Source organism: Phyllopteryx taeniolatus, chromosome 7 (genome assembly GCF_024500385.1).
Source record: "Phyllopteryx taeniolatus isolate TA_2022b chromosome 7, UOR_Ptae_1.2, whole genome shotgun sequence".
Taxonomy (NCBI): Eukaryota; Metazoa; Chordata; class Actinopteri; order Syngnathiformes; family Syngnathidae; genus Phyllopteryx; species Phyllopteryx taeniolatus.
Window position 1 is genome coordinate 14,972,301 of NC_084508.1, and position 13,742 is coordinate 14,986,042.

General features: G+C 39.8%; 1 protein-coding gene, 1 long non-coding RNA gene and 4 other non-coding genes across 7 annotated transcripts; all 6 read right to left on the reverse strand.

The window, feature by feature from the left end:
• Positions 1 to 178: 178 nt before the first annotated feature.
• On the reverse strand, positions 179 to 7,042 carry tor3a (torsin family 3, member A). Its single transcript, XM_061780332.1, has 6 exons — positions 6,704 to 7,042; positions 6,494 to 6,616; positions 5,218 to 5,483; positions 4,299 to 4,474; positions 3,706 to 3,830; positions 179 to 2,614 (listed from the first exon to the last, which is right to left on the reverse strand). The coding sequence occupies exons 1-6, from the start codon at positions 6,879 to 6,881 to the stop codon at positions 2,367 to 2,369; spliced, it is 1,116 nt and encodes a 371-aa protein (XP_061636316.1). The 5' UTR covers positions 6,882 to 7,042; the 3' UTR covers positions 179 to 2,366.
• A 253-nt stretch (positions 7,043 to 7,295) lies between these two features.
• On the reverse strand, positions 7,296 to 12,928 carry LOC133481040 (uncharacterized). 2 transcript variants are annotated; one of them, XR_009789436.1, is made up of 12 exons: positions 12,864 to 12,928; positions 12,379 to 12,419; positions 12,156 to 12,196; positions 10,267 to 10,308; positions 10,058 to 10,078; positions 9,852 to 9,877; positions 9,647 to 9,672; positions 9,435 to 9,484; positions 8,466 to 8,506; positions 8,247 to 8,301; positions 8,045 to 8,073; positions 7,296 to 7,853 (listed from the first exon to the last, which is right to left on the reverse strand). It is a non-coding gene; the product is annotated as an uncharacterized LOC133481040 (long non-coding RNA). The 2 variants fall into 2 exon arrangements; XR_009789437.1 differs by having other exon boundaries at positions 12,379 to 12,435; positions 12,864 to 12,878.
• Positions 9,739 to 9,818, reverse strand: LOC133481474 (small nucleolar RNA snR60/Z15/Z230/Z193/J17). The gene has a single exon (XR_009789585.1). It is a non-coding gene; the product is annotated as a small nucleolar RNA snR60/Z15/Z230/Z193/J17 (small nucleolar RNA).
• On the reverse strand, positions 10,153 to 10,230 carry LOC133481471 (small nucleolar RNA SNORD79). The gene has a single exon (XR_009789582.1). It is a non-coding gene; the product is annotated as a small nucleolar RNA SNORD79 (small nucleolar RNA).
• LOC133481476 (small nucleolar RNA SNORD75) lies at positions 12,267 to 12,336 on the reverse strand. The gene has a single exon (XR_009789586.1). It is a non-coding gene; the product is annotated as a small nucleolar RNA SNORD75 (small nucleolar RNA).
• Positions 12,526 to 12,606, reverse strand: LOC133481473 (small nucleolar RNA SNORD74). The gene has a single exon (XR_009789584.1). It is a non-coding gene; the product is annotated as a small nucleolar RNA SNORD74 (small nucleolar RNA).
• Positions 12,929 to 13,742: the final 814 nt, after the last annotated feature.

Here is a 13,742-nt window from a genome sequence, read left to right on the forward strand (position 1 = left end):
AGTGCATCCATACTCACTTAATATAGTACACAATACTGTTTCCAATTTAAACAAGTCTCAGGCTATCAAAACCTCGAGCATGTTATTTGTGACCACAATTATCACTTTATTATGACATAGCACTGCACATGTATTATTCGTATTGGGTTTGAAGATGAATTAAAAAAATAAAACAGAATTGGGGTTTTAATCTTTTTAATTTTTCATATTGATATGTGAAATTTAAAAATTCAAAGAGCAAAATCACGTGACAATAAAAACAATGACCAAATGCTAAGTGCTCAAAAATACACAAAAACCATGACGTGGTAGCATTCCTTTCAACTCAGTGATTAAAAAGTATCCATCCATCCATCCATCCATCCATCCATTTTCTACAGCCTCACTCAGGGTCGTGGTTGTGCAGCTACTTTTAAATAATCTTTCAAACAAATCCTGACAACATATTATAGTCCAGTAATTGCTTTTCAACACCATGTCTCTCATATTGCCTACATGGTAACAATTGAGTTCCTTTTAGTTGCTTTAAACACCGAAGGTCATTTAACCCTGCAGGCCACTTGCTCCACTTCACCAACAACATTATGCATGTTAAATGAGTAGTCAAAGAAAGCAATACGTACAGTCATAATGCTTAAATCGTGCCCACGTTTCAAGAGAGTAAATAGTGCAACATAAAAGTGCGTGGGGGCTGGCTGGACATTGTACCACTGTTCAAAAGTCTTGGGTAGTGCTTGTGACTTAATAATTAAAATAAAACAACGTATCCAACTCTTACCAAACTGTACATTCCAGGGAAATTGGTTTAGTATAATTTGTATCTATCTTACGAGTATTTACTTATACAATGTCACAATGTGTGGTGAGAAAAGCATTACAACAAAGCCAAAGGTTTCCCAACACTTTTGCACACTACACACAGTGGAGGAAATAATTATTTAATCCCCTGCTGAATTTGTAAGTTTTTCTCCCTAACAAAGAAATTAACAGTGCAAATCTATGGTTTATTTATGACGGTATATGACACAGTATCATCCAAAAATGCAAAAAATGAAATCACCTACAAAAAGGCACCAAGAAGGTCCCCCCCTGCTCAAAAAAGCACACGTACAAGAGCGCTTTAAGTTAGCCGGTGAACATCTAAATGACTCAGCGAAGGCTTTTAACAAAGTGCTGAGGTCAGAGGAAATCAAATGAGCTGTTTGGCATCAACTCAACCTGTATTTGGAGGATGGGGGAAAAATGTGAGATGACGCAAAGAACACCATCCTCACAGTCACAATAAGAATTCAAAATAAACAATAATTCATGGTAAACACACTGTTATGTGCCAGCCTAAAAAAAACACTAACTTTCAAGAGTAAAAAAAAAAACAACAACAAAAACATACACACGTACGGTGTATTTTCCCAGTTGTCTTCATAAGCTAATTTAGCTTTTTTTTGTCAGTCAGTTCACAAATTTAGCAAAGCTTTGGGAACACATTTTTTAAATATTTTGTCCCATGATTTATGTTCTTCTGACGACATAAGTTAATATAAGTGAAAAATATTTCGTGTGCAGAGGTTTTTACTGAATTTTTCATTGTGCCAGTTTTCAAAACAGGTATTGTATTGTATATAATTGACAGAAGAAAAAAAAAAAATATATATATATATATATATATATGTATATATATTCAGACTGCACTTTATAACTTACTGAAGGATTTAAGTAAGTTATTTTACTTTTAACAGTGTTTTTGTTTTTTACACAAGCAATGGTGCCTTGAGATACCAGTGCTTGACTTACACGTTTTTCAAGATACGAGCCGTCGCTTGGCTGATATTTTGTCTTGCAATAGGAGCAAAAATTTGAGCTATGAACGTTTTTTTGGGGGGGCTGTGCTGAGACAGATTACTTGCATTTCCATCCATTTCAATGGCAAAATATTATTTAAGATACGTGTATTTTGAGATTGTGGTAATTAAGGAGGAGGATAATAAAACTCGTATCTCAAGGCACCACTGCAGCTGTACTTCTACAGAAGTATTTTTTTTTTTTTTTTTTTTGAGTACTTTTTTCCACCTCTGTGTAAATGAGACTTCCTCATTTCTGAAGTGAACAAACTTCTAATATATATAATTATTTCCCCCACTGTCGTTAACCACGTGGTGTTCTTCATCTCAAGCGAGAAGCTGCGACAAGGCAGCACGTCCTCCTCCACCGCCGCACCACTGATGTGCGACGGCACTTTTTTCTTTCCGCTCACACAGGAAGTGCTCTTGTTGTCCAACCTTGCGCAAGTGACCTGGACAGACACATGTTGTGTTTTGCACCTGTAAGGGAGTGAACCCCACACCTCCTCCAGGCGTCCCTCGTTTCTTCTAAGGAAGAAAGAAGTTGATCCGCTGGGGGATGGACTTACACCCCTGGGCCGAGAACAGTCTCTCCTCCTTGGGTATGTACAGCATGGCCTTGGCCACCTCATCCAGCGTGGCCTCGTCCGTCTCCAGGCCTCGTGCGGCGAAGGCGTCCTTCGCGCATAGCTTGACGTGACGGTACTCCAGAGGTAGGAAGGGCACGAAGAAGTCAATCAGGTGGCCAGACATAAGCTCGCTCTTGGCAAAACCGCCTGGAAACAGATGGAAATAAGGTCCAAAAATTATTCTTCCAATAACGACAACATCTTCGAAATCATCACATTTTTGATGCCTTAGAAAATTACCCAATACCCCTTTTTGGTGCAAAATGTATTTATTTGTGACAATTAACATATCTTTCTTCATCTATTTACAGTATAGTGACAGAACAATTAAATGCTCTTCTACTATATGGCAGAAGATACAATTAACCTGGATTTCCACCTGTTGCTAGTTAGACAGGTACATCTCACTAAATCAGAATAGTGCGAAAAGATTAATTTAGTTAGGTAATTCAATTCAAAAAGTGAAACTTACTGTATATTATACAGATGCAGTTCACACAAATATTTCATGATGTCTTAAAATATATATGTATAATTTTGATTATTAAAGCTTACAGCTTAATGCTTACTGCAAATGAAAACCCAAAATTTGCCATCTCTAGAAACTAGAATATTACATAACCAACAATCAAGAAAACATTTAAATGATTTTTAATGTAGAAATTAGACAGGAATTTGCCCTCTGAAAAGTACTTTTTCCAGTGTTTAATGAATCTGTAATATGTGAGTACTGAAATCGACATTTGTACCATATTCTAATTTATTGAGATGTACCTGTGCAACAAAATGGCTTCCTCAGCTTTGTGTTCAACGAAACAGGCCCAGAATTCACACTAAGTAAATTTGTGAGTAAACTGAGACCCTGTCATTATTTCACTATACACTGAAATAATAATGCTCAATAAAAGTAGTGTCTGTATACAAGTGTGTGTGTGTGTATATATATATATATATATAGGTATACATATATAGATACACACACACACACACGTGAAATTTTCAGGTCAATAGCATCTTTGGAAGTATATTTAGTGAGAAAAATGGTGACGTGTTGAATACTTTTTTTTTTATCCACTGTAAACTCACTTGCAAAAATGTGAGTGTTTTTCGGGCATCTTGAGGCCCCCAAAAAGGGAAATCATTCATAAATACGGCGTTTCTAAGAGGTTCTTTGTACCGTCCGGCGCTCGAGCCCTAATAACAAGTGACAGTCGCTCAACAGAAGGGTTTCTGCTTACCATGAGCCTCCATTGTTTCCGCTCGTAATCGGTGTTCCAGATCCTCCATCCCGATGTCCTCTCGGTTCTGACCTGAGTGCCAAAAGTCCAACGCAACGTCGTTGATTGTTGCTCCTCCAATATTACTGCCGGGTACAAAGAAAACAGGATTAGCGTTCTAGATTAATGCCAGTACTGACATATGACAAAAAGAAAACACATCTTTGGAACGCACATTGGTATTTTCATTAATATTGTGACAGTAACTTAAAAAATGACCTGGGCGAATGTTATTAGGCTGACGAAGTATTACTTAACACAAGTTAATAAAGGTTTTATGAACAGACTGTCTCCTTCCATTACTTCCTATGTAAAAAAAAATTGTCTATAGAGTTGTACCTTAACATAGATTACTATTTTATTATTATATCCATCAATTAGGTCATGTTTGTTGGTTAGCAGTGCTAATGAGATGAAGAAATATATATTTAAAAAAAAAACACTGGATTTGTTGTAGATCTGAAATACATTTTAGTTAACTAAAATAATGCAACAAAAGGACTACAGGACTCTTGTGATAATGTAATCCCAGTGAAGCCGGAATGCGATCCGACCTGAGGAAGAGGAAGATGGCCTTGCGGTAGTTGACCCCATCCACGTTGTCGTAGTGGGCCATGTACGGCTTGATGGCGTCGATGAGGCCCGGGTGCAGCTTCTCGGCTTCGTCGAAGATGAAGAGCGTCTGGGAACATCGCAGGACCGTGTCCCGGATTGCCTCTTTCAGCTGACCCTGGAGAGTACAACAAATTCATTTGTTACATGACTAACATTGCTTGATGTCTTGCATCCATCCATTTTCTATAGTGGCTGTCCTCATTAGGGTCTTAGGGGAGCTGGAGCCTATCGGAGGTGACTTTGGGCAGGAGATGGGGTGCACCCTGAACTGGTCGCCAGTCAATCGCAGGGCACAAAAAGAACAAGCATTCACTCACATCCACCCCGATGGGTAATTTGGTCTTCAATGTTTTTGACTGTGGGATGAAACCAGAGACAGTGGCCAAAGCGGAGATGTGTGAGGAAAATGTGAGGAAGATGTCGTAACACAGCATTCCATTATTAAAATGTGAAAACAAATCGGAACCCCACAAGCACTCCTGAAGTGCGTTCAACCTTTAAAGTTGCACTGTATTGACATGAGTGTTAAACGCCATTTGGATTAAAAGCTACAGAATCATGATCCTTACGAGTGAGAGCGCAATACAAAAGCTCGTTTGAGTTTGGACTTTCCACTTCACCTTCGTAGTAATAGTGATCCAGTATCCTTCTGAAATGTAACACAGCGATTGTGTAACATTTGTGCACACTGAATCAAGATCACGGCGGTTGTGGCCCAGCTGGGCTGACGCCAGCTTCCAAAAAAGCTTCTGTGTTTGATTTGGATGACTTCCTGTCCGTTGTGTTATCGTTCAACTTCGATGTAATATCGAACTGAGCAAGGACTTGACCGGCACGTCCTCACCTCTTGCGTCTCACCTTGTACGTGTCCACCATCCTAGCATGGTGAAAGTGGAACGGAGCGATGAACAGCCGGACGCACTCGCTCTTCACCCCGTCGCGATAAAGGTTATCTGCCACCATCCGGGCCACAAAGTTCTTCCCAGTGCCCGACCAGCCGTGGAAGGAGAGCGTCAGGGGCTTGTTGGACTCGGGGTTGTTGATGAAACCCTGGATTGCTTTTAGAACCACAGACTGGGCCAAGTGCTGCCCGTGTAGCTTGCTCTGAAGGTCTTTGGCCAAACCTACAAAAAGGGATGTGATCAACACCAATCAAGAGAAACTGGAAGTAGCACAGATTACGTAATATGAGGGCTATAGGCAGAATAATAATTTGTCCTCGTTTTGCCGGTTGTCTTAATTTCCTTCAGGACCTGGACAATTTTCTGTGATTGATGGAACCATGAATTCTGCTCTTTAACTGAAAATCCCACAGGAGAATGTTCAGCCATCAGTTTATGACCTTAAACTGAAGCACACTTGGGTTTTGCAGCAGGATAATGATCCATAGCACACCAGCAAGTCAATTTCTGAATGGCTTAAAAAAAACTAAATGAAGGTTTTGGAGTGGCCCAGTCAAAGTCCAGAATTGAATCAAACTGAAATGCAGTGGCAGGACTTTAAAAAGGCCGTTTATGCTTGAAATCCCTCCGGAAGAGTGGGCCAAAACATCTCCACAGAGATGTGAAAGACTCAGTGCCAATTAAAGAAAACGCTTGATTTCAGTTGTTGCTGCTGAGGATGCCCCCATCAGTTCCTAGGTTTAGAGGGGGTATTACTTTTTCACACAGGGCCAGGTAACTTTGAATCGTTTTTTTTCCTCAATAAATGAAATCACCATTTAAAAACAGTTCACTTGGGTCATTTTGTCTTGATATTTACATTTGTTTGATGATGTTAAACAAAGTGGAGGAAACAGCAAAACTATAACAATGAGAAGGGGCCAATACCTTTTCACGGCAGTGTGTGTATATATACACACACATCCACTTTTATACGTATATACATACATTCACAAGGGCACATAAGCAGCACCGCGGCAAACACGACGGCGGTAACTGAGCGTGGCATCGACGTATTCTTCATACGCTGCTGTGCATATTAGTCATTGGTTTGCCGTTCGTAACCATGTCGTAAACCGAGGACCCCCAGTTTTAACTAGACTACAAGCAACATTGAACCTGACCGGTAAAGAATGACGACACACCATTGCTTTTAATTAACATACGACGGCTTCGAAATTGTGGCGGCGTACCAGTGATGTTGTTTGTCACCCTGCAGTCTCCGGTCTCGCAGCACTGACCCAGGCTGCAGTACCAGCGGTACAGCAGGTTCGTGTAGTCCTGGACAAAAGCGGCCCAAATGGCCCTCGCAGGAACTGTCCACATCCACGCAAGACACGTGTCAAGTCATTATGGAACAAACCGTTTTTTGTTTTTTTTCCCCCTCTCGCCCCAGTTCTTACCTTGCTGCGTCGCATCGTCCTGGTGGGGCTGACACTCGCTCTCCCAAATGTTGCAGTAAATGTAGTTAAAGTAGTACGAGGACACGTTGGACAGCGTGCCCAGCTGGAAGAAGTGAGCGGGTGCTGGTGCGGCCAGAAGCAGTAGCGGCAGAAGCGGCGACACGAAGCGGGCAAACATGAGGGAAGAGGTCGGTGACGCTCCCGATACTACCAAAGGCTGCTTCTAATGAGGACGTGCCATCAGTTAGCTCGCTGCTCGGCTAACACCAACGCGGGAGAGGTGCGCTCCATTTAAAGACCGGAAATAGCTGCGACGACGAAGCGCGGCCCGCCTACAACCCACTAGACGTTAGTTGACGTCGTAAGATTGTGTACCTTGTAATAAAGGACCGTACAAAGTACTAATGTCGCGCAATTCCTTGACACATTGTACTTTTAGTGGGAGACATTTTGGGACTTTCAACTCCCATCGCCCAGATTTTTAGCCTTAGTGTATACGCCAAATTTGGCTTGCCATTTTAGATTTGAACTCAAATTCAATGTTTAGAAGCAGTGGCCCTACCAGATTGCATGCATGAAAGAAAGACAAAAATTCGACGTTTAAAACACTTTTATTCAGCTCATACAAGGTAAACTTCAAAAAAAACTTTCACTTTGGCCTCAGCGGTTTACTGGTTCATGATCAGTGAGTGGGTTGGCTGTAACGGACACCCCTGCATTGTCACATAAGTGTACATTCACCTTTAATGTTCAACACAATCAAAGCTGTAAAATTTTGATACAGATTCAAATTCAAGTGTAAAGAAAAGTACAATTCTAATTATTTTAAATAAAACTCATACTCTAACATCAAGTCCTACCAAAGACAAATGGCAACAAGGTGACAATATGATAGTCTGCTTTGTTGGCATTGTTGATGTGTCCTTGAGCAAAGCATCGCCTCCACCACCTCTAGTGCAGAGCACCTCTTTCACTCAGCATCTCCTGCCATGCCTGCATGTGTGATGTGGTTACCATCCGTGCTGTACAACAAAGTACACACGAGTGGAATTTCCCTGGCATAGCCTGTCAGTAGTGGAAAAATATATATGGTCTGGCAACTAAGATCCACTTAAGTCCGTCCAGCATGGGCACTCTTCTGCTTTAATACCTGGAGGAATATAAAAACATGATTTGCCAACATGCATTTAACATTTAAAAAACAAAGCTGTTTGCTGGTCACAAGGTCAGAAAAGATGGAACGGTATTGATTATAATCAGAGTTCATTTGGCAGAATCTCTTCATCATGTGCAGTGGTCTGCTGTATTAGGAAAATCAGGATTGATTAAAAGGAAACATACCAAGGTCAGCCAGGTAATATCCAGTTATGCTGCAGACAGGGGTGGAAGAAGTCTTATTATGTGCGAGTAGTAGTTTTGCTCTTAGCATACAAGTAGGGTCACTCAGCAACAGACATTTTCCACATTTTAATTCAGGTCAGACATTTGTTGGGACATCACTGAACCCTTGGCCACATTTATAAATGACTGGTTACTTGCTCACCTTCAACTCAACCATGTTTGCTGGTGGCACCTACATGGAGGGGTAGGGCTACCTCCTGAGGGATTAGAACAGTATTCAGTCAACACACACCCAAGTATTCCAAAGGACATCAGCAAGCTGACCTTTCAGCTAGAGCTAATGACTCCATGTTGTAATTGTCAGCAGCATTTTATCATCACAGGTCAGCTGAGAAACAAAGGCATCAAAATTCAACCTTACCTAACGTGATATTTTCCACAGACTCCCGCTTTCTTGGCAACCTGCACCAGAAGATTGAATTAGACTTTTCTTTTTTTTTTTTTAAATGAGCATTTAACATTACACCACAATCAGGATCAGAAATGTATTCATATCCTCAACTGGATCAGAGACCTGATTCACATTCATCACACCTGACAGATTAGGCCCCCATTCACAACCAGCAATGCTCTTGGGTGACAAACCTCTTTTCCACTTGTAAAGTGCACAAACTGGACTGTCTCACATTACATGAATTTATCTGTTACATGTGCATTTAACCATTGCCAAACTGTTGTGAAGACGTTAATAGATTACATCAGTTCATGTCACCTGACTGCCTTTAAAGATTAAAAACCTATAATTAGCAACATGGTACATTAAACAATTCTTAAATTAAATGTCCAAACTTCATGTTTCTGGGGCTTTTTCTTTTAGTCCAGTACACTTATTTTGTAATTTATAAATCTGAAGATTTTAGGCAAAATTAAGTGCATGCAATTCATTTTAAATAAATTACTTCAATAGGTAAAAACCACGTGCAGTTTTAATTTTCAAACTATGTTACAGTAGCTAACAAATTTCAAAACCACCCAATTTTCAATGAACACTTGAGCCTACCTCACAACTGCATTGTGGTACTTTGAGAACCATGTTTTTGGTGGTGTTTGCATAAAAATTGAGCACTGCCTTTTGTCAGCATACTTTTCAGGAGGGTTAAAGCTGGTACAAATTAATATTTCAGACCATACATCTTTAATTTACTTCAAGTCAAGTGTGTAAAACCTTGGGGTCCAACAGTTCTACACATTAGCTACACTGTTCCAGATTTCTGAGGAAATTCAAATCTCTTAATACTATTTGGACTGGTGCATTAATGTTCTTGATCACCCAAAATGTGTTTGTCAGGTTTTGAATAGGGCCTTTGATATGAAGTTTTATTCAACATACCATAATCAAGAAGTGATTGTTCCATTCTTCCAACACAGGGTTCATGAAATCTGGATAAAGGAGTAACAGTTTAACAGTGTACTACTATATATGAAAGTTAAATTTCTCAAGTCCGATAGGAGCAAAAAATAAATAAAAATAAATACATCCCAGATGATCCACTGAACTATGCAGTCATTGTGTCAAGTAGATAAATATGCAAATCAATGTACCATCGTGTGCCATGCTGCTCTTTCACCTACGAAAAAAAAAAACAAATTTAATTAAAGCCTACCTCTTGGTAGTTTGTGCCAGAGGTCACACTGGTCAACATGTCAGATAGGAGCGAAATAATCAATCTTCACAGAGCATCCGCTGAACTATGCAGTCATCATTGTGTTGAATATAGTAGCTGAATAAATACACAAGTCAACATACCTGCTTGTGCCATGCTGCCCTTTGACCTTAAAGAAAGGGAAAACCAATTAAAACCTACTCTTGGTTGTTTGCGGCTTAGAGGCTGCAAGGGCCAACATGTCAGATAGGAGCGAAAGCATCAATCTTCACAGAGTATCCGCTGAACTATGCAGTCATCACTTTAGGCAGCTAGTCTTAAGGTCATTTGGAATACACTAAAGGCTTACCTGCATAAGGACAGGAAATGCCTGCAATGACAATATGAAAATGACAAGAGTTCAAGCACAAGGCAGCAGATGGCAGGAAAAGTAACAAATTAAAGCACTGTATCAGATCAAATTAATCTTTCACTCTTTCTCAGAGAGATTCCCATTATTTCTTTAAATCATCATCAACAGATTCCTTTAACACATTACTCCAACTTAAAATGGGTTACCTTTTCTGGCAGTCAAGTAGGTGATTCAAGTGCCAAGTGGATCTGCAGAAAACAAGAAACATTGTACAGAATCCTTTTTCATAATCATTGCAAAAGCAATCGTTTGTCCGTGCCTCAGATTTCAACTTGGTGGGTTGTTTTTATCGTCATCCAGTTTGTCAAGAGTAGCAAATGTATGTCATCACGGCAACAAAAATGGACAAATGCTTCTCTGGTGTGTTGCTTGTGCGCCTCTGAACCCCGGGGCAGGCAAAGTACGGCTACATATGGCCCACTGGAAACTTACTGTGACAAGTTTATCTGGTGCATTAATTTAGAACTTTAAGCCCAAAACCACAAATGAACTCTTAATTTCTCACAATTTACCGCAAGTAATACAATTGTCCATCTAACTTTATGGGGCAGTTTTAAATTACATTGACTTACCATTCGCTAAATAAAATGAATTTAATCAGAACAGCCGTGTGACGTGCACTTCATGATCACATCATTTATCAAGATCTGTTTATTCAGCACAGTAGTTGGGATTGTTTTTATAAGTAAAAAAAAATGCTTTATTAAACACTCTCTCCGTCATAAACTCCATACTTAAGATGTGCGTAAATTACATCACTGTGCATTTATGGCTAGACGACGCGCACTCAGAACGCTTTTCCCCGCCCCGACTATTCTTGAGTAACCAACGGTGAAAATTTACTTGATTGGTTTGGTAAACGGAATATTCCACCCCAGAGAAACCGAATGAAATTCCATTTAGATTTGGCCTGTTTATTTTGAGGTTTATATAAGGAGCATTTATATTCAGTTTGGGCTTCTAAACTAATTATAATCAGAACAGAAGGCTCAAATGTAAAGACTAGTCTTGCAGCGCTTTTTATTTCAGACCCACAGGATCCATGCCATAGACCAAAGATAAACAATTTGGAGCAACACTAAGGAAATCATAATCAATGATTTAAAAGTAAAAAAAAAAAAACTAAGGGCAGGGAAAATTTGCAAAAATTATTTTTCATGATTTCAGAGGCATTAAAAAGTCATCATGATAATGTAGTAAAAATTGTTACTGTGACAGGCCTATTGGGCAGTAGTCCACCTGTAAGTCATTGTTAAAGGCCAGCAGCAGCCGTTGTGAAGATGGCAAACAGTTGTTGGAGAGCTATTAGTCTGGCGAATGTTGAGGTGCCCTTTACCAAGGAATTGTTCTAATCGCAGTTGAAGTTTACTATAAAGCTAAAATAGAATTTCCTGATTTTAACAATCATTTAACTTTGCCTTATGGGGTCCACCATCTTAACACTAGACAACAAACTGAACATGGCTGCTTCTGTGGTTCACATTACACCAGTGTATTAATGTATACTGCCCCCTACCAGCCAAGGCGCATATAACAATGAGGCCCATAGAACTATAGCATGAAATCATGTAAAAACTAAAACGTACATTTTCATTAAGTACAATATAAAGTATAGCATGCCATTTCAACACTACATTTTGTTGACACCTTTGTTAGGCTAGAACAGACTGGCATTTCAAGGAGCAAAGATTTGACTGCAAAGTTTGAGTGCCAAATGGTCAAAAAAAAAATTCTCAGACTACTATAGAATTACAATGAGAATTAAGATCACATCGCTAAATTGGCTATTTTAAAAAATTGTGCATTACTGGATTTCATTTGCATTTTAGTGTTTTTTATAACGCAGCGTTTTGTGAACCGGGTGTTAACCGTTCTTAAAATAAATTAACATTTACCAGTTAGATATTACGTGGCCCACTGACCCATTTAAAACTCAGATTCAGCCCTTGAGCCAAACGTTTGCCCACCCCTCAAAACTTTATTCACACAGCCCACCTTAGAGAAGCTTAAGAGCACAAGTAAAATAAATACTGACCATATTAAATAACTCCAGTAGTCTTTGTGGTAGCCCAAAACCTGCAAATAAACCACAGTTTAGCAAAGCGAGTCACGAAAGTGATGTAGTTTATATTTTAATTTGAAATTAAGTCTCAGTGTAACATTTGTCAGAAATCACTTCTGTCCACTACTCTTACATTTAAAATACATCACAGACTGAAACTCGTCGAACTTATGCGTTAGAAAAATAAGCCACTTACGGGTAACTTTAGTAGTTTCCGGCATCTCGGAAGACTTCAAACTGGGAAAAGAAACCCCTTATGAGATAAGAAATAGACTTCAAACAAATGCTAACATTAGCAAAAAGGCTAACACGAAGCTAAGTGCTAGCTTTACACGCGCCTGTGCCCATGCTGTCAGGATAGTTGGCGTTTCTTCACATCGATTCAGATGTCCCTACCAACAGCTAATCATCACATAGCAATGGGACGAAGTAAAACAAAGTCATAGTCAATAAGTTTGTACAAAAAAAGTTTCAAAGCGATGACAAGTTACATTTGCACAAGGCACGTGGCGTAGGCCTCGCAAAATACGCCACGTTCACAATTTAGAACTTGTTCTAAATAAAACAACTCAAATTAGCCGAACAGAAGTACCACAAATGATTAAGAATGCCGATAACACGAGCAACTTGACGACAATGGGCATTCTAGATCAGAAGGTGGACTTGGACAAGCTCACTTACCCAAGCCAAGCGAGGAACGAGACCGAACGAAGGGCGGATGACCCTTTTATACTCAGAGTCGCGCTCTGCCGCACGGGATGATGGGAAGATGTCAGCGGCCAATTGAGTACTTTCGTTGCGACATTTGGCAAACTCTTTGTGACTATAGTCATAATTTTATACCCCCCGCCCCCAAAATGCAATTTGCAATAAATTTAGAAATACTAAAATGTATCCATGACAACTACACGTACAAAAATGGGTCCGCGACTCAGGTTTGGGTCCTTAGTTGACCAACCCGTTGACAATGACTGCTTTAACACAAAGTACAAGCGGATATTTTTTATTTATTTTTCTAACAAAGCTATCAAAAACATCGAAAGTGCTCTGACAATTTCTTCCACCTTTAGTCAGTCAACCCATAGATATTTGGAGTAGATACGCCAGCGTGCTGTAGCAGCCCGGTTATCCTATGTGCATACGTGGTGGCCATGTTGGAAAGGTCGACGTTCCCATTAAAGACAACATTGATATTAAGCCATAACTCGGTCAATTCTCAAGCGATTTTCACGAGATTTACTTTTTTTTTTTTATTGCCAAAGCCTGTGCCATACAGAAATTTTATTTGATAAATCAACAAAATATTCCCTTGTCGTAATTGTACAGCGTTGCGTATAACCGTATACAGCACAAAGTGCCGTCATCCTTTTTCTTTTAGCTTTCTTGCCGTCCTCACGCCGTAGGCACGCAGCTGCAAAGGTGCTTGTCCTATCACCTATTCAAAGTCAAACTACAAACTACACGTAAATTGACCTACTTTGACGCTTCTGTCTGCATGGTTGCATGACCACGGGACACAATTTCCAAAGTCTAAGACCAAAGACGCATTTACTGATGAAA

Excerpts from the sequence above, each read along its gene's own strand:
- tor3a (XM_061780332.1), bottom strand. The coding sequence starts at position 6,881 with ATGTTTGCCCGCTTCGTGTCGCCGCTTCTGCCGCTACTGCTTCTGGCC. Across the intron at positions 6,617-6,703 it reads GGACGATGCGACGCAGCAAG|TTCCTGCGAGGGCCATTTGG; the intron begins GTAAGAACTGGG and ends GGATGTGGACAG. Across the intron at positions 3,831-4,298 it reads GCCATCTTCCTCTTCCTCAG|TAATATTGGAGGAGCAACAA; the intron begins GTCGGATCGCAT and ends TGTACCCGGCAG.